The 20,828-nt window shown below is 62.0% G+C and overlaps 3 protein-coding genes across 6 annotated transcripts; 1 reads left to right on the top strand and 2 right to left on the bottom strand.

Moving 5' to 3' along the window:
- Positions 1 to 456: 456 nt before the first annotated feature.
- On the bottom strand, positions 457 to 8,547 carry TPRN (taperin). The gene is made up of 4 exons (XM_019756698.3): positions 6,656 to 8,547; positions 1,171 to 1,432; positions 970 to 1,076; positions 457 to 887 (listed from the first exon to the last, which is right to left on the bottom strand). Exons 1-4 carry the CDS (start codon positions 8,447 to 8,449, stop codon positions 825 to 827), a joined length of 2,226 nt encoding a protein of 741 aa, XP_019612257.3. The 5' UTR covers positions 8,450 to 8,547; the 3' UTR covers positions 457 to 824.
- Positions 8,548 to 10,735: 2,188 nt separating this feature from the next.
- Positions 10,736 to 12,331, bottom strand: TMEM203 (transmembrane protein 203). The gene has a single exon (XM_019756818.3). It carries the CDS (start codon positions 12,063 to 12,065, stop codon positions 11,655 to 11,657), a length of 411 nt encoding a protein of 136 aa, XP_019612377.1. The 5' UTR covers positions 12,066 to 12,331; the 3' UTR covers positions 10,736 to 11,654.
- NDOR1 (NADPH dependent diflavin oxidoreductase 1) lies at positions 12,287 to 20,786 on the top strand. 4 transcript variants are annotated; one of them, XM_088793532.1, is made up of 15 exons: positions 12,287 to 12,368; positions 12,421 to 12,585; positions 12,965 to 12,993; positions 16,580 to 16,677; positions 17,664 to 17,762; positions 17,842 to 17,943; positions 18,028 to 18,237; positions 18,485 to 18,606; positions 18,692 to 18,912; positions 19,001 to 19,108; positions 19,244 to 19,358; positions 19,491 to 19,637; positions 19,731 to 19,849; positions 19,914 to 20,008; positions 20,091 to 20,786. In XM_088793532.1, the coding sequence occupies exons 1-15, from the start codon at positions 12,302 to 12,304 to the stop codon at positions 20,233 to 20,235; spliced, it is 1,842 nt and encodes a 613-aa protein (XP_088649658.1). In that variant the 5' UTR covers positions 12,287 to 12,301; the 3' UTR covers positions 20,236 to 20,786. The 4 variants fall into 4 exon arrangements, with proteins under 4 accessions (XP_088649658.1, XP_019612381.2, XP_088649657.1 ...); XM_019756822.3 differs by having other exon boundaries at positions 12,337 to 12,585; positions 12,916 to 12,993; XM_088793531.1 differs by having other exon boundaries at positions 12,337 to 12,585; positions 12,916 to 12,993; positions 19,488 to 19,637; positions 19,769 to 19,849.
- Positions 20,787 to 20,828: the final 42 nt, after the last annotated feature.

Raw genomic sequence — 20,828 nt, 5'->3', positions numbered from 1 at the left:
AGTTGTCCAGGCCAAAGAGGACACAAGGTCCCTGAGGCTCTGCCCCCACTCCCCCCACCCCCTGCCTGTGGTCCCCGCCTAGGCTCTTGGCCCTTCAGAAAACAGCGGCAGCACTGACCGTCCCTGGGCAGGGTTCCAGACCCCAGAGCTGGTCCAGTCCCACCTCCTACCACAGCTCCCCCTGTGTCAGCCCTGGGTGGGAGCACTCACGGGGGTCCCTGTCCTGGGCAAGGGGGTGACTGGAAGGGTAGCTGGGGCTGTGGGGAGTGACAACCTGGACCAGCAGTACTGTGAGGTGTGCGGGGGGCCCACCTCCTGTACCCCGGGCACAGACGTCCAAGCTGGGCCCACACCAACCCCACGTGGGCTCCTCTCCACTGCCAGCCCCTCACTGGAGCCCCACAGACCCTGCCTCTGCACCCCCCTCCCCAGCTGAGGACCATGAAGGAGGCAGGCTCGTCCAGTGCTGTTTATTGAGTCCACCATCGGAGGCAAAAGACTTCCATTCGTCACAAAGGGGGCAGGCTGAGCTCAGCCATGGGGAGTGAGGAGGTGGGCTGAGGGGGCTTGTAGTTCTGCAGGACAGGCAGCCAAGCCGGCCCTCCCCCCAGACACACCCAACAGCTGCTGGGCACGGTGTCCAGCAGCACCTGGCCCTCGCCCACAGGCAGTGCCCCCAAACCAGGGCTGGAGAGGGAGACCCACATGGACCCAGGGGAGGAGCAGCCTTGGGAAGGGAGGGTGGGTTATGGGGGCAGAGCCTGGCAGGGCAGAAGGTGGGTATGGGACGAGGGCAGAGCTTGGCCGTCCTGGCAGGGCTGGAGTCAGAAATAGAGGGCTGGTTCGCTTCGGAAGTCTGAGAGGTCGCTGTGACTGGCAGGGGTGAGCTGGGAGGCAGGAAGGCAGCCAATGGGGGTTTGTCCGGGCATTAAGAGACCCTCTCCTCCCTGCATCCAGCACCCCACTCACCATGACGTCCTTCTGCGTGGGCTCCACCTCGCTTGGGGCCTGCTCCAGCGTCTGCTCCTGCCACTTGCTGAAGGCCACGGAGTGTTTGGGGGTGTAGCTAGACAGGCCTGCAGGCCCAGGGGCACACGTGTGGACATGTGGGTGTATGCACAAGTGGCCCAGACTACCCACTGGTCTGCCCGCCGGACGGGGGACACTCACCTGAGCTGCCGTCTGGCAGCCGAGGGCTCTCAGGAACCACGCTGTTAACGAACGTGGCTCGGGGCAGGAAGAGCACAAAGGGCTTCTCCACTGTGGCATTCAGACTGGGCTCCTCCTCCTCTTCCTCCTCCTCGCCCTCCTCCCCCGGCCCCTCGGCCTGGGCCTGGGCCTGGGCCTGGGCCTCGGCCTCCTGCACCAGAGAGCTCTCAGAAGGGTACTCGAACGTGGTGTGCAGGCTCTTGTCATTGAAGGAGATCTTCATCTACAGACAGAAGGCATATCAGCCAGGCCCCTGCTGCCCTGCCACCAGGGTCCTCCAGTTGGACCAAGTGTGGCATGGGGCGGGGGGCAGGGAAACTTCAGAGGCTCCGAGCAATGGGGTGCCTCTCATCAGAGAAACCCTCCACCTGGACCCTGCAGGCCCAGGCCACAACGACCCGAGGACAGCTGGTTCTAGCCGCCCACAGCACCCTGGGCCCAGGGTCACATCACCCCAGTGACCCACCACTCCCAGGGACCGGGCCCCAGCCAGCATCTTCGGGGTCTCCATAAGCCTCAGGCAGCTCGCAGGTCAGAGGGCTGCCTGCCTTCTCAGGGAGCAGAAACCAGCCACACCTCCCCCCACTGGGTGGCTCCAAGCAGGAGCAGAGTCCATGTAAGGCTGCAGCGGGGGCCATATCCTCTGCTCCCAGCAGCTCCTGCTGTCGGCTAGGCCTCTCTGCAGAGCCAAGTTCATGTCCCAGCTTGCTGGGCACCTGTACAGTCCTGTCCACCCAGTTGAGCACGGACCACCACTGCTGGGCAAGGGCCCACAGGAGGTGCCGAAGCCGGGTGGTGGTCGCAGGCCGACACCAGGAAAGTGGCACCAAGTGCTGTCACCCCACTCGACAAACAGCCTAAGGCTCACCGAGTGGGGGTGTCAGTGACCCTCCCCTCCCACCTGGGCTGCCCACTCAACAGTGTCCAGAATCTCACGCCCGAGCCATAAGCCCCAGGCCCACTCGGCAGGGCCCGGCATTGGGTAATGAATATGAGCACGACCTGCCTGCAGCAGATGGAAGCAGCCCTGCTGGGCTCGAAATATTAAACTCCTGTGCACAGGACACCAGCGGCCAGCTCAAGTTCCTCCTCCTCCTCCCCCGGAAGGAGCCGGAGCCGGAGCCGGGGCCGGGCCCAGACAGAGAACCACAGGGCCCAGGAACAGCAGGACAGGAAGGGAGGGGCCTTGGCCTTGGCCTCAGGGACACAAGCAGGACCCGCTAGGAGTGGGAGCCAGCGCCCCACTGGGCCAGTGTCCAGAAACAAGGGTGCACACTCCTGCCGCCCCACGGCCACATGTGCGCGCATAGCCCTGAACCGCCCTGGGCAGCCCACCTTAGCACGGCTCACACACCTGCTGGCTGAGGCACAGGTCCGTCCCAGTGCCCACTCCCCCCCACCGCCCCAGCCACCTACAGACAAGTGGCCAGGGAAGGAGCAGACCTCCTGACCCAGGCAGAACCAGGAGTGAGACTCAGAGGCACCCGTTCCCTCACCCTGCTCTGCCCTAGGTAGGCCCACCTGGACTTCCAGCTGCCCCCACCATGGGAGGAAGCAGGACAGAGGCCTGGCATGGGGGTGATCATCGGTACCCATAGGTGCCCACCCACTGCCAGTCAGTTCCTGGCCCTCCAAGACTAGCCCTCTCGGACTCAGGGGTCCTAAGAGGAGCTCAAGGCAGGATGGAGCTGCCAGCCCAGGGGCCTCCCCTGCCCCAAGGCCACACTGAACGGGGTTCCCCTGGATACATGGCATGTTAGCTGATGCCCGTCAGCCCCCCAGGCCCATCCCCCACCACTGGAGACAAAGGAAGCGCTGGCTGCCAGGGCAGCCGGATTAGTGTGCCCTCATTAGTCCACATGACCAGCTCCTAGTGGAGAGACCAAGGGGGCTGGGTGCATGCGGGTACCGAGCCTGGCACAGCCTGACCAGGCGGGGCGGGGCAGTGCTCATAGGCCCTGTCTGTACCCCGTTGGGGCCCAGGCTCGGGTCCTGTGCCACCTCCCCTCTCCACGCTCAACAGCCTCCCCACTTATGGGTGTGTGTCTGCGGTCACAGGCTGCCCCGTGACTCACGCTGCTGGGGAGGCCAGCTCCAGACCCCAGGGAAGGCGGGAGGGGCCTGTGGGGCTGGCACCTGCACACACCTGGTCACCTGGCTCTGGAGACTTTGCCCGCTGCTCAGAGCACAGCCCACAGGTGGGTCCTGGCTCGGCCCACCTCCCGGTCTAACAAGCCCTTTGTTCCCCTCGCCCCGCCTACCTGTGAATGTCCACCCTGGACTCTGGGCCCGACAGGGCTCAACCAGCCCCAGATGGGGGTGAGCCCCTTGCTCCCCAGCACATGCCCCCCTGCTCCCATCTCCCACCCTGCCAGAGCTCAGGACCACACCTCACTGCCCCACCTAAGTCCCCACAGCTGCCCCCATGGGCTGTGCAGTCTAGTGCAGCCCCTCTGCTGGCAGGAAAGCTGAGCGAGCAGGGTCCAGGCCTGCTCCCATGGTCTCTGGGCTCTAGAAAGACCACTTGGGGGGCGTCTGCTGGGAGAGTTGGGGGTGTGGGGAGGGCAGATGAGAGGAGATACAGCCACATCACCAGGTATCTGGTGTCCTGCCCCACGCAGTGTGAGGTGGCACGACAGGCCCCAGAGAGCAGCAGCACTGCGGGTCTGAAGGCCAAGGCAGGGCCGGCAAGTTGGGGTGTAGGGGTAGCAGTCACACCGAGGGCAAGGTGAGGGCAGGTGGCTGAGTGCTGAGGATTGAGCCCTGGGGACCCTGACATGATCGGGCTGGCAGAGGACCAGTGGTAAGCAGGTGAGAAGAGCAAAGGGGAGGGAAAGAAGCCACCAGACAGGCGGGAGCCTGGCAGGGTGGCACCTCACAAAGGGAGGCCCTCAGCGCCAACCCCATGGGAGGCAGATGTGGAGCGCTGCTGGACAGCCCCACCCACCAGAACAGCCTGGGGGCCGGGCAGGGGTGAGAGGGACAGTCGCCGCACCGCCCTGCAGCAGCCAGCCCCAGCTTGGCCATCAAGGAGGGAGTGATAGAGCATCTGTGATTCTGCAGAGAGATAACTAAGTGGGGACGTGTGCCGCCAGGCAGGCCTCCCGCTGCCCAGGCTGGCTGGGCGCCCCCACCACCCAGGGCAGGGCTGTAGCCCTCCGAGGCCACACGCGGGCACTGAGGTGCCAGCCCAGGGGCAGGCTCCTCTGACTTCCGCTGCCCAGAGAGCCCCCTGCAGAGCCCACGGCACTTGTCCCCTGGAAAAGGCACCAACACCTCCCTCCCTCCACTGGCCTGGGTCAGCCAGCCATGCGGGGAGCAAAGTGAGCAGTCGGGCCCAAGATCCTGCTGCCCTCCAGCCCACCACGTCCCTGGCAGGGGGTGGGGGTGGGGGACAATGATCAAACCACAGGCTGGCTAAAGTGGTCCACGTGAGGGTGAGGTCCAGTGACCCAAGGCCTGGAGGGGCAGCGGGAGGAGCACCCAGGGGTCACAGGCAGAAGGGATAACAGGGGCAGCCCATGGCTGGCAGGCTGCTCTAAAGGGCTAGGCAGCCCCACACCTCCACCCCACCCACATGCGTCCGGCTCTGCCTGGGAGGCCAGCTGGTGTATGCCCAGGCAGGAAGTCACTGCCAGCAAGTCGTGCTGCTCGGGTAGGGCCCTCGCCAGGCCCCTTGGTCCTGCCAGGCATCCATCTGGACCCACAACCCCCTCAGGCTGGCACGGAGACCGGGCCCATGCTGGTCTAACCCCCTCCCCCATGGGCCAGGTCAGCTTCCTCCCATCACTTCTTCATGCCCTGCTGGCCCTCGGGCCCCTGCCCTTCTCACCTCAACCCAGCCACAAGTGACCCCCACAGCTCTGTCCCCAGCTTGGGGTGAGATGGCCAGGCTCTAGGCTGCAGCCCTCCAGGCCCGGGAGGAGCCAGGCTCCCAGTGGAGGGCAGCCCAGTTAGCAGTGTCTCTAGAAACAGGACCCCTCCCCATGAGCTCCGAGACCTCACGGGGCCTCATTTTCTTCATCTGCAGAGCAGGGAACCCTTAGTTATCACTCCACTTCTCCAGCCGGCATGGGAAGGAGCACCTCCCAGTGCAGCTGCGGTCAAGGGTCAGAAAGCGGAAGGAGGGGCAGACAAGCGGGGCTGCAAGGATGGGGTGGGGCCAGTGGCCAGGGCTACTGGAAGGACCGTGCCTTGGAGGGGAAGGGCCGGGATGAAGGTGGGAGAGTCACAGTCCATGGCACCAAAGAGAAAGTGAGGCAAGGTCAGGCACAAAGTTCGCCCACCGAAAGCACTGTGGGACATGGGCGCGGGTGGCTGGCCCAGCAGTGGGAGCTGGCAGGAACGCAGGTGACCTCACCCAAGGAAGGAGGGAAGGATGATACTGGGAGGAGAGCCCGTGCTAAGGCCAACCCAGCGGCAAGACGACGAGAGAAAGGAAGCAAATAAAGGAAGGAGGTGGCATATCCCATCAGGGCAGGCAAGTCACCACCCCCAATCACCCCAGGGAAACTGAGGCAGAGAGGTGGCCTCAGAGATGAGCCTAGATACCAGTAGCTAAAGGACAGGCCCTCCAGTGCCACCCCACTGCCCTGCCTGCTGATGGGGGTCACACTGAGATGTCCTTGGAATATGCCCCACAGCCAGACACAGGTGAATGACCAGGAAGAAGCTGAGGAACGTTTTCTTGTGCCCAGAGGGTTCCAGATCATCAGGCAGGGCGGGGCTGCCGGGAAGTGACGCTCCTGGCCCTGCACCTGGTTCTCTCTCTGCCCTAGTCCCCTTCTCCCCAACAAGGGGGATGTCTTCACCTTTCGCCAGCATCACCCCGACTCAGACTAAGCCTGGAACACACGAGGAGCTCAAGGAGCGCTCACACAGGACCGGATCCTGCTGAGCTCCGGGCGAGAGTGCCTTCTGGCAAGCTGACAGGCCCCTCTGAACAGCCTCGCTAGGTCGGGATCCAACCACACCTGAATCATGGGCCTCCCGCCCCTTCCCACTTCCGTCCTGGCACCTGCTACCTGAAGAGGCCAGGACTCCAGGAGACCATGCCAGGACTCCCTGCTCCTTCACAGCCAGGCCAGGGTAGAACCAGGCCCGAACTTTCTCTCAGCTGGACCTGTGGAATTGGCCTGCCCAGCCAATTCCAGACAGAGCCTAAGAACCCACAGACAGGCACACAGGCATGGCTCTGGCCGCTGGCTGGACTGACCCTCCACACCAGCCCTGTGAGGTAGAGCAGGCACTGTCCCGACGGCCCCTGGTAATTAGGGCTCTACTGGCACCCAGGCCAAGGGTCCTCCCAGCTCAGCCCCTCCTGAAGCATCCATGGCCACCCAGCCCTGGCTCTCCTCTGGTCCACAATAGTAGACCCCACCTAGGCCAGGAGTCCTGGCGCATGTTATATCCACAGGTGGCCAGCGACCCTGCCCCTACCACTGACCTTCTTTCTCGAGGAGCCAGCCTTGATGAGGCAGGACTTCTGTAAGGCCAGGTAGCCGCCAATCACCTCGATCTCATGCACAGTGGGGTAGCGCTTCTTCAGTGGGGTCCCCAGAAGAGCAGGGGGCTCCGAGACGCTGCCCACCTCCACTTCCTCAGCCGCCTGTGACCCAGGCTCCCCATTGGCCTGCAGGACCCCTGGCTTCCTCTTGGGCACCACGGTGAAGGTATTGCTGCCTTGGTGCTGCAGCTCTGATGGGTGGTACCGGGGAGGTGCACCAGCCCCCATGCAGGGCAGTTTGGCTTCTTGGGGGACCTCGTCCTCAGAGTCCACCTCGTCGATGAAGGTGACAGGCAGCCCTGGCCTCCCAGGCTCCCCACCATTCTTGGCCAGGCTGGGAACCTCGAAGCCCGGGGCCGGCTCACCTCCGGTGGTGGCCAGCAGGGATGGAGGTGGTGAGAATGGCCTCTGCCACCTAACGGCCCGGTCCACTAGGGCAGTGGCTGGCCTTGAGCAGGCCCCCTCCTTGACCTCCAAAGGGCTTCTCCCACTGACAGGTGTGCCATCCACTCCAGGCACCAGCTGGGCTCCATGCTTCGGGTGCTCCAAGGCCCAGACAACCTCTGCCTCTGGCAGCCCCACAGACTGCCTCCCTTGGGGAAGAGGGGCCCCAGAGGTCTTGCGCTTGGGGATGAACAGGAAGGAATTTCTGGAGTTCACGCGTAGGCTGGCCAGGGCCCTAGCCTGCAGGTCCCCGGCGGGGATCGTGTCCATGTCTGGCTTGGAGGCCGGCCGTATCTCGAAGGAATCGTTGGCGCTGGTGGCCGCGGAGACCCACTGGCGCTGGCTGGGAGTGGCACTGGCAGAGGTGGGCATGGGCAGGGTCGAGGACGCGGCTGGAGTGGCACTGGGAGTCCCGGGGCTGGGGCACGGGTGGGCGGAGGGCTCCCCAGACTCCACCTTTGGCTTCCAATCGCCCGGCCCCGGCGCGGAGCCCGCGATGCCGTTGGCAGCGCCGACCCGGGGCTCCAGGGCCGCGGGCCCGTTGGGGAGCAGTCGAGCGCCCGCACCGCGATGCAGTCCCCGGGGGTGGACGGTAAAGGAGTTGCTGCCGGTCTTCTGCAGGAAGTCGCTGCGCCGGGCCCCGGGGCCTGTGCCGTGGCGCTCGGGCTCGAAGCAAGCGGCGCGCTCGCCTACGCGCTGGGCGGCTGGGCCGGGGGCGGGCGGCGCCGGCGGCGGAGGGCGGCCGCGCTCCGGGCTCCCGCGGCGGCGCGGCGCGGCCGGCTGGTCGAACTTCTCCAGCAGACGGCTGACGCGGCCCGGCGGCGGCGACGGCGGCGCCTCGTACACGAGCACCTCGGCGGCGCGGATGCGGGCGGCCGGGCCCACGGCGGGGCCGGGGGCAGCAGGCGGGAAGCCGGGCGCCGACTCGATGATGAGAATGTTGTCGGCTCGGATCGTGCGTACGCCCGGCACGCGGCGGTACAGCTCCAGCAGCTGCTGTACCGGCCGCGCCCCTGCCGCGCCCGCGCCCGCGCCCCCGCCGCGCCGCGCCCCACGCCGCCGCTCCGACTCGAGCCGCATGAACGGGTTCTCACGCAGTGGGCCCAGGCTCTCGGCCAGCACGAGCCGCTCGGCCGTCGGCTCCGCGGGTCCCGCCGCGCCTACTCCGGCTCCCGGCGCCGCGCCCCCGCCCAGGGCCGCCAGCTTGGCCCGCTTCCGCTCCAGGATCTCCCGTTTCCAGGCGGGCAGCGCGGCGCGGGGCCCCGGGCCCGGCCGCCCCAGGCCCGCCATGGTGCGGAGGGGCCGCCGGAGCCAGAGCGCGCCGGGAACTGGTGCTGCCGCCCGCCGCGGGCCTTCGCGCCGCGGCCACGCCCCCCGGCCTCTGTCCATTGGGAGAGGCCCGCTCACACCCGCCCCGCGCCCAGCAGCCCCACCTATGGTAGGGGAGGATGACCAGTCGAGCTGATTGGAGAACGCTCTCCCTGACCCCGCCTTCCCGAGGGCTTCATTGGCAGCGCCCGCCGCCAGAGCCGGCCTCCATTGGGGAAGGCCCTCCTTGGACACGCCCTCAGCACCTCGCACCTCTCATTGGCAGCCCATACTTCCGTCTCTGCGCCCTGCCCGCGGCGCCCGAGAGGCGGAGCCAGGCGGGGCGGGTCCTGGAGGGCCGCCCGAGGCCGACCCCTGCGCTGTGCTTCGTGGTTGACCTTGGCCCGGCCAGGTCCTTCGTTTTGGTGCCAGCACCCAGCCCGCCTGGTCCCCTCGCTGAGAGCGCAGTGGAGGACGGGCCTGCCCAGGACCGGAAGGCTAACCCCGCTCCGGTGGGAGGTACACAGGCTGCACACCAGCTTCGCACCTCCCGGTCCAGGTCCCTCCGGGTTCAGGGACTGCATCTGCGGCCCTCGGTCCCCTGGTCCTCTGTCCCTTGCGGGACTCAGCGGAGATGCCAGTGCTGGAGCCCCACCAGTGCTGAGGAACTGGTTTCTCAGGAACCCCTAGTTTTTGTCGGCCCCCAGAACTGACAGTGTTGCTCAGACAAGTGGGAGAAGCTCTACTCCACACTTTGCCATCCAGGGCTCACCCAGCAAGGACGGGAGTGCGGAAGCTGTGAGGAGGTACAGAGGAAGGGGACTCCCTCCCTGCACACAAGCAGGCCCACAGTTCTCCGAGGCGGAAAGCCACCTGAGCCAGGCCACATATCCCTCCCTCCTCTCCCCAAGCTACTGTTGAACTTCCCCCATCCCAAGGCTGGTAGGGGTCTCACTGACCCTGAGGACACAGCTTACCTGCCCATGTGCCATAAGGAAGTTTACTCCCATTGATGTCATTCCCAGTGCCCACCACATTCTTTCAGGTCCGCTGGAGCCAAGAGAGGAAGGAAATTGGGGAGCAGTGACACAGATAGATTGTCACCTGCCTTTCCATAACCTGCCTTGCATCAGCAGTTGCTCAGCAATGATACTACTGCCTCCCAAACCACTCTCCTTTCAGGAAGGAGCTCCCAGGGCACCTGGGGCTCTGCAAAGTCCCGGGGCAGGTTTCAACCTGGGGCGCCCTTCTCAGCTTCTGGGTGCCATGGCAGTAAATCACCTTTCCAAAGGAATCTAAACCTTCTTATGCTCATCACTTCTACAGTAACAGAATTACCTAATTCCAAACTACCAGAATAAAATGGGAACGAAACACGCAACCTAAAAATAACATTAAAAGGAAACCCACTGCAAACATTCAGCTTCTATATGGCTTTGGCACAAGTTATGCCACTCCTGGGTAGGAGACATTTTTGTAGCTACAAAAATGGTAGGGAAAACCAGACCAGCCTCCAACACAAGCATCTCGGTGGCCACGCACATACATCCTAGGCAAAGGGTCACAAAGCTGCTTCGCTAGGACAAGGGTCCATAAATCTGTTCTAGAAAGAGCCAGACAAGTGCTGCTCATCAGGGATAACTTTTCCCCCCAGAAGACGTCTCCGGTCTTTATTCTCCTGCAACTCCAAACAGCAGGTGCAATGTCTGAAGACACTTGTGGTTGTTGCAAATGAGGGATGCTACTGGGAATGCTGCTGAGTCAAGCCCGGGGATGCCACTGAATATTCTACAGTGCTTAGGAGAGCCCCTGCCAACAAAGAATCATCTTACTAAAGACCAGCAGTGCCAAGACTGAGACCCTCTCACTGCAGGCCACATTTGCTTTCTGTCACACATTCTTCTTTGTTTTACAGTCCTTTAAAAATGTAAAACTGTTCTTAGCTGACGAGTACAAAAACAGGCCTCAGGACGTAGCTTGCTGACCCATCTTCTACAGAGTGTCATCAAGGCCCACAAAGACCACATACTGGCAAGACACCAAGGCTCTGATGTCACACAAACTACTCGGTAGATCCTCAACACAGGCTGGCTCCCAAGGCAGGAAGTAGGGAATCTCTGAAGGAAATCCTCCCCACCCACCCAAGACACTCTCATAGTGTTCATCCCCCCCTACAGCCTCAGCACTGTAACGAGCTACACCGCACAGCATGGAGCATCTCAGCACTCATCTTATTTCACTCTCAATAGGTCACGCAACCACTGTGCATTTCAACAAAACATTATTTTATTTTTATCTCAGCAAATATTCTCATTTGGCACCTGACTGGCATCAAACCAAAGACCTCAGGTCGACAAATGTGGACCAAAACCATTCGCAAACTTCCCACTTGCAGGTCTCAACGCCTATCACCATCAGAGCACTTGTTCCTCTCTCTGGTCCCTTAGGGTAGCTTAACTCTGTCTCAGGTGCGCTAACAGTGCTGGCCACAAGGTGGTGCAAAAGTCGTGATACTGCAGTCTGCTGGGATAGGAAGCCAAGCACGACCTTTAAAGCAGTTCTTTCCTCAGGAGACAGGTCTCCGGTATAGGTTCCCAATCATGCTTATTCAACACACTGCTGTCTGCCTGGGCTGGAATGAAGAAAGAGCCATCTTTTCCCCAGTGGCACGGGGAGGAGACACAACCTGGTTTACACATTTGAGAGTTCAAACATCTAAGCAAGTCTTGTCTGGGTGACTGGGACAGTGAGATCTTAGGTCAACAATGCCCGCCAGAGAACATTCCTGAGGCTGGCTTTGCAGCCTTTGCACAAGGGGTGCTTTCCCAGGATCCATGAAAATACTCAGAGCCCATCAGAACATTTTACTTATATGCAGTTTCCAACTGTCAGAGGAGTTCAGGACTGTCCGCTCTGGGGCCCTTCTCAAGATCCCAATTCAGGATTAGCTACTTAAAGCATGAAATAACAGGAAGTACGTTTTAAGGATCAAGGCTGCTCTTTTCAGCCCTGCTCAGGGAACAGTTTCAGACATGACTGGTAGAGAAAGAACTGGGCACTCTGCAGGGCACAAACTGGCGTTGCTTTCAGACCCAGACTTCTCCTCTGGTGCGGTGGAAGTGGAACCTCAGCTTGGAGTCCAGCATTCTAGCTCTCCAGAGCTCCCTCTCTGGCCCCACTGGCCCCTCTAGTTGACCCGGCAGGCGCGGATCATGAGCAGTTGCAGGAGAATAAACACCGGAGACGTGATGAGACCGAACCAGAGCTCCCGAGTCTGCTCCACCAGCTTCTGGCACAACAACATCTCAAAAACGAACTTGAGGCTAAGAACCGTGAGGACCCAGAAGAGGCGGAGCACGGCCAGCCGCTTCTCTCCGTCCTGGAAGAGGCGCACAGACACGATGGTGGTGAAGTAGGTGCTGAGCCCGTCAGCGGCGAAGAAGGGCACGAACACGTTCCACCAGGAGAGGCCAGGGGCCAGCCCGTCCACACGCAGTGCCAACAGCACGGAGAATACCAACAGGGCCAGCAGGTGCACGAAGATCTCGAACGTGGCGAAGCCCAGCCACTGCACCAGTTCCCGGAGCGAGAAGAGCATCGCGCCGGTTGAGCGCGGGCCGGGTCCGGGGCCCGGCCGAGAGTCCCACCCGCCGGGCTGCTCCTCCTCTCCCCGCGGGCCTCGCCAGCGCCTGCCGACGTCGCCGCCGCGGCGAACGAGAGGCAGCGAGCGGCCCCGCCTGCCCCAGCCCTCGGCCCCGGCGCGCCGCCGATCCTCCGACCCGGGCCCGGGACCCAGCACTAGCCGCCAGCGAACTCCTGCCTCGCTCGGACGCCATGCCCCGCCGGGCGCGGCCCAAGGACGTCACTTCCGGCCGACGCCGGAAGTCGGAAGGCAGAGCTTGTCCTAGCCGCCTGGTCTCGCGGGGGTTGCCTGCTGGTGGGGTGCCGGCGAGCAGGGGCCCCGGGGGCGCGCTCACGCCCCAATGCCGAGCCCGCGGCTTCTGGTGCTCTTTGGCAGCCAGACAGGCACGGCCGAGGATGTGTCAGAGAGGCTGGGCCGCGAGGCTCGGCGCCGGCGGCTCGCCTGCCGGGTGCAGGCCCTGGATTCCTACCCGGTGGTGAGGGCTCCCTGGGCTTCGGCGGGGAGACCCGGCAGGCCTGGGCCCCGGCCCCCAGCGCCCTCGACCCCAAATCTCCGCATTTTGTCTGAGAACCGGCCCTCCCATTACGGCGGATTTCGGGAATGGGGAAGCTCTAGAACAGCAGTTCACCTTAGCATCTGGAGGAGGGGGCCAAGGGGGAGCCTGAAAGAGACGGCGGGCCAGCCGCTAGCGGGTGCTCACTCAGTCCCTTTGCCCTGTCACCCTGAGTGAAGGAGAGGGAATAGAGTGCGGGAGGACGCCTGGTCATTACAGCCTGAGGTTTTACACGTGTGTCTTTCTGTTGAGGTGAATCTGATTAATGAGCCCCTGGTGATATTTGTCTGTGCAACTACAGGCCAAGGAGACCCCCCTGACAACATGAAGGTAAGGCTGACCTGAAGTGGCTTTTTGTGCTGGGGAGCTCAGATCCCCGCCCTTGACCCTCACCTCGTTTTCATTGCCTGCAGAAACCGAGAAGCATGATAAATTCTTGCCCTCTGATACCGGCTGCATGGTAGCCATGGAATTGAGAGGAAATCTCTGGGTGGAGCTGGAGGCTCTGGTTGTCCTTCCTAATAAACTCTTCACAGGCCATCATATTTTCCCAGAGCTATATATGAATCTGGTCTGGGTCTTATGTGGATTTCAAAACTATTTGACCTGCAGGGAACATTCTTCAAGTGTTTGACCATCTTTGGAGCACACATTATATTGCAAGCATGGTGTAGTGCTGGGAGTCCAGCTGCAAAGCCAGTAGCCACATTTCTACCCTCCTGGAGCTGACAACATAGCAGAAGCACCTAGTTTAATAGGCAGTTACAATGCCAGGGAAAGTGCCAGATGTTATGGGAGCATTAATAAGGGCGCTCCCAACCTGGGGGCTCAGGGAGGGCTTTCTGGAAGAAAAGAGTGTAGGCTAAATCCTGAGGACTAAGTAGGGGCTAGTGGGACACGAGGACAGGGAGCAGCCTGTGCAAAGGAGAAAGGCAGCCCAGCCTGTGGGACGAGCAAGCAGCAGTTCAGGACGGCCGAGCCAAGGAGGGTATTGTGGTAGAAGGAGAGAAGAGGCAAGAAACCCAGCTCCCACAGTGAGGCAGGTGGTTTTGAAGTGAAGGGCCATGGGCCCTACGGGGTGACAGTCACATCATATTCTAGCAAAACTAGCACTTATCTACAGGGATACAGGCTGTAGGGGAGGAAGAACAGAGCCCAGGGAAGAGACTGAAAGAGGACACATTTCCAGAGATGTTAAGAAGATGGAATTGACAGGACATGGAATCAAATGGATCTCAGCGATGAGAAAGAAAGCTTGGGTACCGGGATAGTATGCACAGAAATAGACCAGGGAGACGCCGGTACCTGGAAGTAGTCCAGGTGGAGATGGTTGGTAGGTCTCGAGCTCCGAGGAGCATGTTGGGGGGAGGTACATGTTAGACTGGCCAGAATAGGAAGCCTGAAAAAGGAAGCTCCTCCCTCCCCCAGGACAGGCTGTGAGGGGGCAGGAAAGTGGCCCCAGCAGCAAGAAAAGGGAATGCACCATCACCGTGGTCAAGGGCAGGGAGGTGACTGTATCAGGAGAAAGGTCTCCAGCATTCAGCTGCACAGAAGTGAAGATAAGGGCTGGGCTTTATCAGCAAAGGGACTGTTGGTGACCTTGGGGAAAGCAATTTCAGAGGCTCATGGGGAGAAAAGCTGGATGACAGGGTCACCGGCCATCAACAAGGGAAGGAGTGGAGAGAGTGTTTTAGGAATGTCTGTGTATAACAAAAGATTCTGGCTGTGAATGGGGCTAAGGGGCTAAAAGAAAGTACAACATGGGAGAGACAGGCCGGTTTAAATGCTGATGGGGGAGAAAGAGGCTGAAGATTGAAGAACAGGGTTGGAGTGGGGACGATGAGGGAGACCCAGGGTAAGACCCCAGCACAGGGTCTCCTCAGACCGGAGAGAAGGCAAGTGGGAGGGGATCAAAGGCAAAAGCATGGACAGGGAAGATGCAGGGCACGGGATGGGAGGGGTGAAGACCTGCCTGGGCGGGACAATCGGGGCACAGGTGCAGACCCTACGTCGGAAGCTGACAGCACAAAGGGGGTGACTGCGCCAGGATGAGGGTGGGAAAAGCAAGAGTACAGGGCTGGACTGCCCCCCGCTCCCCCCATGAGGGTGGTCAGGAGGGGGCCTCCCAACCATAGCAGGGACTGGAGGCTCCTTCGAGGGCTGCAGACTGGGGGCCGAGGGACGCAGGTGGCATGGCTCCTGCTGAAACCCATGGTCAGTGACCAGCTGTGTGGGAAACAGGAAGACAGAGGCCTCCTTCTCATGGTCCTCTGAGAACGCTGGGGTCAGGTATGTGTTCCCAAGCAGCAGACAGGAGAAACACTTCGGAGAGCAAGTGACCGCAGGAGGAGACTGGGCAGCCAGTTCCTGCCCCTCTTCCAGCCATGAAACCCACTAGGAGACAGGCCCAATCTCGCGGTTTTCTGTCAGCTTCTAAGGACAGACCACAAAGACCTACCACACGCTGCAAGAAAGACCCCCATGCAGGGCAGACCAAGAGGAGCGGAGGCAGAGTGGCCAGGATTAGGATTCTGTCTGCAAGGAAGGGAGGGAACGCAGCACACACGGGACAGAGCTGGAGACTGACGAGACACTGAAAGGACACCAGCAAAACTTCAAAAGATCAGAAGATAAAGTTGAGGAATTTTCCCAGAAGGTGTAACAAAAATAAGATAGGAAATAGAGAAGAAGATACGAAATTCTAAGATGACTCCAGCAGCCCTGGAATGAGAGAATAGGGGGGAAATTACCGAGGAGAGTGACAAAATCCCAGAACCGAAGGGCAGGCCTTCAGCCTGCGAGAGTTTGCAATGTTCCCGGAAAGTGCCTGCCTCCCAACCAATGCATGTTATCATGGGTTTCAGCTGTTGGGGACAGAGCAGGGCACAGAGGGACACCGGCTCTCAGTAGTGACTGCCCAGCTGGACCAACTCAGAGCAAAGCCTTAGGATCTCAGAGGAGACAATTTCAACCTAAGTGACCTGCCAGTCACCAGTGTAAGGTGACAGTGGCAGCGTGCTCAGACACACCGTCAGAGTGATCTGCGCTGGGCCCTTTCCCAGGACTCACCTGCAGGAAGTTGCCTATAGACTTCAGGAAATGAGACCTCAGGAAGCAGAGTGGGCATGGTCCCCAGCAGTGGCCAATGGAGCAGATTTCAACATAGTGCCAGGGTCCCCCCACCCCAGTCACCCTGTGTCAAATAAGGCATGAAACAGAAGGGGCGTGGGGCGTGACGTGAGGTCGGTAGTGCGGGGCCAGGTCACCATGGGACGAAGGTGACAGAGAGCTGTGTTTTAGAAGCACGTCTGGAGGCCTGTGGGTCCTCGGCCAGCACTCAGCAGCCTGACGGTGGCTCAGGGCCCAGGAGAGGGGTTCCAGAGGAGAAAGTTTTGCCAAGTGGGGTGAGACTAGGAGAAAGGGGCTGCCAGGTCTCACAGCTCCGCCCAGAGCTGCTGCTGTGGGTGCAGAGGTTCCAAGCCCGCGGTAGAGGGTTGAGAACAGAGGGGCCCTGGGGCCTGGGAGTCTTGGCAGGAAGGAGAAACCATCCACGGGAGATCCCAGTGGCAGCAGGCACTTCCTTCAACCTGGGGAGAGCTGAGGGCCGCGGGCAGCAGTGGCCTCCAGGGCAAGGATGCGGGGGTGGAGGGACCTCCATCTCCACCAGCCTGTGCCCCACGGTGGAGCCGCAGTCCTGCCAGAGCCCTATGCCTGGTGCCACGATGGTGGCTCTGGGACAGCTTGCTTTTTCACGGTTTTCTGCCTTTTCCCAATGTCTTGCCATTGTGATAGAATAAAAAAGTCTTGTTTTAATTGCAAAGTTCTCAAAGAGCAGGAAAGCAGGGCCCTGGGAAGGTCCAGGATGCAGCCTCACCCTGCAGTCCTGGTAGCCCCTACCTCGGTTTCTTCTGACTAGAACTTCTGGAGGTTCATATTCCGGAAGCACCTGCCATCGACCTCCCTCTGTCAGATGGACTTTGCCGTCCTGGGCCTCGGGGACTCCTCGTATGCCAAGTGAGTGGGGGCAGGCAGGCTGCTGGCCGGTGGGGACAATCAGGGCTGAGTGCAAGGTGTCCTGGTGGAGGGACAGGTGACCCAGCCCCCAGGGCTCCTGCCAGACTTCAGGTCTTGTCCCTGGCCCCGTGCCCTCATCCCACAGACGCTCCCCAGTAGGCACCACAGGCCCTGGGGCTCAAAGGGTGGGCAGGGCAGCAAAGTGGGGGCCAGGCTTGGTGCCCGCGGAGTCTTCAGGACAGGAGGCCACCCAGTGTCATGTTCACGTGTGACTTTGGCCTCTTACCTCACTTTATACAAGTGTGTTTCCTGGACTGTTTGGGCTCAGTAAGAGCACACAGGACGGTGCAGTGGGAAGCGCAGTGGGTACCAAAGACCTCCTAGCCCCGGGGAGCCACCCCCAGGCCACCTCTGGCCAGGGCTGTGTAACTGCCAGTGGCTTTTTTTGTTTTCTTCAATGTTTTCACAACATGTCTGTATTCTAAGCAAGAGCATTGTTGTTTTGGATGCTTTCCCAGGTGAGTGCCAAGGGGTTTGTGTTCAGGTTCCACGTGGCATTAAGTCGCGAGACACTGAAGCCCTAAATGTCCAACACAGCTGAGGGAGGGTCCTGGGGTTGCCACACCTCCAAAGCTGGATGCAGCAGGTGGAAATCCATGCCCACTCTGGAGAAAAAGACAGAAAACGATGACAGTGTGACCCTCGTCTGCGGGGTTGGTTCTGTGTGTAACGTCAGTGCACACTGGTCGGGGAGGGGAGCCCCTAGTGCTAATGATGTCTGGATGTCCCCAGGAGGACTGTCGTTAAAGGAGCTGGCAGTGAGCACATGAGAATGGATGGCCTGGGGAGACGCGGGCCTCGCCCCGCTCCCCACACTCCTGTGGGGGGCCATCACACAGCTCTGCTCTCTGCCCTCAGTCCTGCCCAGCCAGCTGGGCTGTTCCCCCTGACCGCCCTCCAGCCCGCCCACCTCACTCTCTCCACAGGTTCAATTTTGTGGCCAAGAAGCTGCACCGGAGGCTGCTGCAGCTCGGGGGCACCGCTCTCCTTCCTGTGTGCCTGGGCGACGAGCAGCATGAGCTGGGGTGAGTGTGGAGGGGGCGTCCTCCTGTGGCCCAGCCCCCAGCAGGGTCCCCTGGACCAGCATGCATGCCCTCTCTGCAGGCCCGATGCCGCCATGGATCCCTGGCTCCACGACCTGTGGGAGAAGGTACAGGCGCTGCATCCCATGCCCCTCGGCCTCAGCATGATCCCCCCTGGAGTCCCGTGAGTATGGGCCTGCATGCAGCAGTGTGGCCTCCTCGGAAACCCGGCCCTATGCACGGTGACAGATGTGTGCTTTCTTCACAGTTTGCCTTCGAAGTTTACCATGCAGTTCCTTCCGGAGACCCCCAGGACCTGCTCTGAGGAGCAGTGTATGGCCAGGACAGACCCTCAGAGCCCTCCTTCAGAGCTGCAGCCCTTCCTGGCACCCATGGTCACCAACCAGAGGGTCACCGGGCCCTCTCACTTCCAGGACGTCCGTCTGATTGAGTTTGACATTGCAGGCTCCGGGATCAGGTGAGAGCCTGAGACACCAAGCAGGCAGCGTCCGTCCTGGGGACCCATGGAGGGTATGGCCACGCAAAGGAACCATGGTCTGAGGTTTGAAGGTCCCCAAAGCTGAGAGTGGCACTCGGCAGGGCGGAGCACGGAGACAGCAGCCCGGATGGGTGGACCCCCCAGCCCTCCCCGACACTCGCTTTGTTCTGCAGTGCCCCCACGAGCCCCGTGTCCTTCCCACACCCCCCATGGCTTTCCCGTACAGCTTTGCGGCTGGCGATGTGGTGCTGATCCAGCCCCAGAATGCAGCCAGCCACGTCCAGCAGTTCTGCCAGGTGCTGGGCCTGGACCCCGAGCAGTGCTTCACGCTTCAGCCTCGGGAGCCAGGTGAGCTACGGGAGCCCTGGCCACCACCCTGCCTCCCTGCCCTCCCTTGTGTCCCCAGCTCCCTGAGGTCTCCTGCTCCCTGCAGATGTCCCCTGCCCCACGCGGCTGCCCCAGCCCTGCTCTGTGCGGCACCTCGTGTCCCAGTACCTGGACATCGTTAGCGTGCCACGACGCTCCTTCTTCGAGCTGCTGGCCTGCCTGTCCCCCAGCGAGCTGGAACGGGACAAGCTGCTGGAGCTCAGCTCTGCCGCAGGCCAGGAGGAGCTGTCCCAGTACTGCAGCCGGCCCCGCAGGACCGCGCTGGAGGTGCGGCGGGCGGTGGGCCGTGGGCTGGCTCTGGGCCAGAGCCACATGTGGCCACGCTGGCCCATCCTCCTGAGCTGTCCTTGTGCAGGTGCTGTGTGACTTCCCGTGCACCGCGGCCGCCATCCCCCCAGACTATCTGTTGGACCTCATCCCCCCGATCCGGCCGCGTGCCTTCTCCATCGCCTCCTCTCTGCTGGTGAGGAGGGCGGCACTCCACTGGGCTGGGAAGCACCCCGCACCCGGGACCGCCCCAGGCGAAGTGGTGCACCTGCAGCTCGGGTAGCAGGCCGGGTGGCCCTCGGGGCAGGACTCCCACTGTCCCCTCCCCCAGGCCCACCCCTCAAGGCTGCAGATCCTCGTGGCTGTGGTGCAGTACCAGACACGCCTCCGGGAGCCCCGCCGGGGCCTCTGCTCCTCCTGGCTGGCATCTCTGCACCCTGGGCAAGGTGAGCCCTGCGCTCGGAGGGTGGGCTGAGGCGCTGGGCCCTGGGCGCCGGTCTCCCATCTGTACCACGGCCAATCCTCGGCTGGGGCCCTGGCCCTCCAAGTCTCCTCATGCCACCTCCCTCCTGCTGCAGGACCTGTCCAGGTGCCCTTGTGGGTACGGCCTGGGGGCCTGACCTTCCCAGAGACAGCAGACACGCCTGTGATAATGGTGGGGCCTGGCACTGGCGTGGCCCCCTTCCGAGCGGCCATCCAGGAGAGAGTGGCCCAGAGTCAGGCTGGTGAGCGACCAGGGTCCAGGGCAGGGTGGGGCCAGGGTTGGCGGGCTGGGCCTTGCGGGTGAGTCCAGGCCTGAGGCCACACTGCATCCCCAGGAAACTTCCTGTTTTTCGGTTGTCGCTGGCGGGACCAGGACTTCTACTGGGAGGCCGAGTGGAAGGAGCTGGAGAAGAAGGGCTGCCTGACCCTCGTCACAGCCTTTTCTCGGGAGCAGGTAGGTGTGGCAGATGGGGAGGCTGGGGAATGGGGCACAGACTCACCCCTGCCCTGCCCTGCAGAAGCAGAAGGTGTACGTGCAACACCGGCTCCGGGAGCTCGGGCCGCTAGTGTGGGAGCTGCTGGACCGCCGCGGCGCCTACTTCTACCTGGCAGGGTGAGCCTGGGCTGCAGGGTGGGGTGGCACCAGGCCTCGGGGGGCCCGGCTGTATTGAGCCTTCTCTGGCCTATACCTCCAGCAACGCCAAGTACATGCCAGCAGATGTATCGGAAGCTCTGACGTCCATCTTCCAGGAGGAGGGAGGGCTCTCCGGCCCTGACGCGGCCGCCTACCTTGCCAGGCTCCAGCGGACACTGCGTTTCCAGACTGAAACGTGGGCCTGAGGAGCCACCCTGCAGGCTGCAGCCACTCTGACCACTGCCCTGTGGGGGCTATTGCCATTTCCCGCCCTTTGTGATCGTAGGTGGGAGGGTGGCAGCCTCTCTGCACAGCGGCACTCCAATCGACCCAGGGCCCCCCACTCAGCCCCAACCCCAAGCCCATGCAGGTTCTGATTCCAGCTGGCCTTTCCCCACTGGCTCCGACTCGGGTCCAGGTCAAGGGAGTACCCCAGGCTGCACAGGAATGGTGACCTAGGGGGTCACTGCAGACTGAGGGGTATCATGGGGGCTTCCCCAAACACCAGCTTCCAGGCAGCATAGGAACCTGGCGTGCAGGGTCCCTGGGAGGGCCGAGCGTCCTCTCCTGTGTCCTGGGTCACACATCTGCCACGTCCCTGTCCACATCAGCCACCAAGTGCCTAGTGCCGTCTCGGGGCCCCACAGGGCCCAGACTCAGGCCTGAAAGCTGTGAGGCCCCAGCCAGCACACACCGTCCTCGCCCAGTTCCCAGAAGCCTCAGCAATAAATTCCGGGCTCACAGTGGCTGCTTCTGACCGGCTGTTCCTCGTGCTGTCCTGGTGCGTCAGCTGATGGGT

This window comes from Rhinolophus sinicus, chromosome 16 (genome assembly GCF_057876585.1).
Source record: "Rhinolophus sinicus isolate RSI-liver-muscle chromosome 16, RSI-T2T, whole genome shotgun sequence".
In the NCBI taxonomy this organism is placed as follows: Eukaryota; Metazoa; Chordata; class Mammalia; order Chiroptera; family Rhinolophidae; genus Rhinolophus; species Rhinolophus sinicus.
This window is presented reverse-complemented; position numbering and strand designations above follow the sequence as displayed.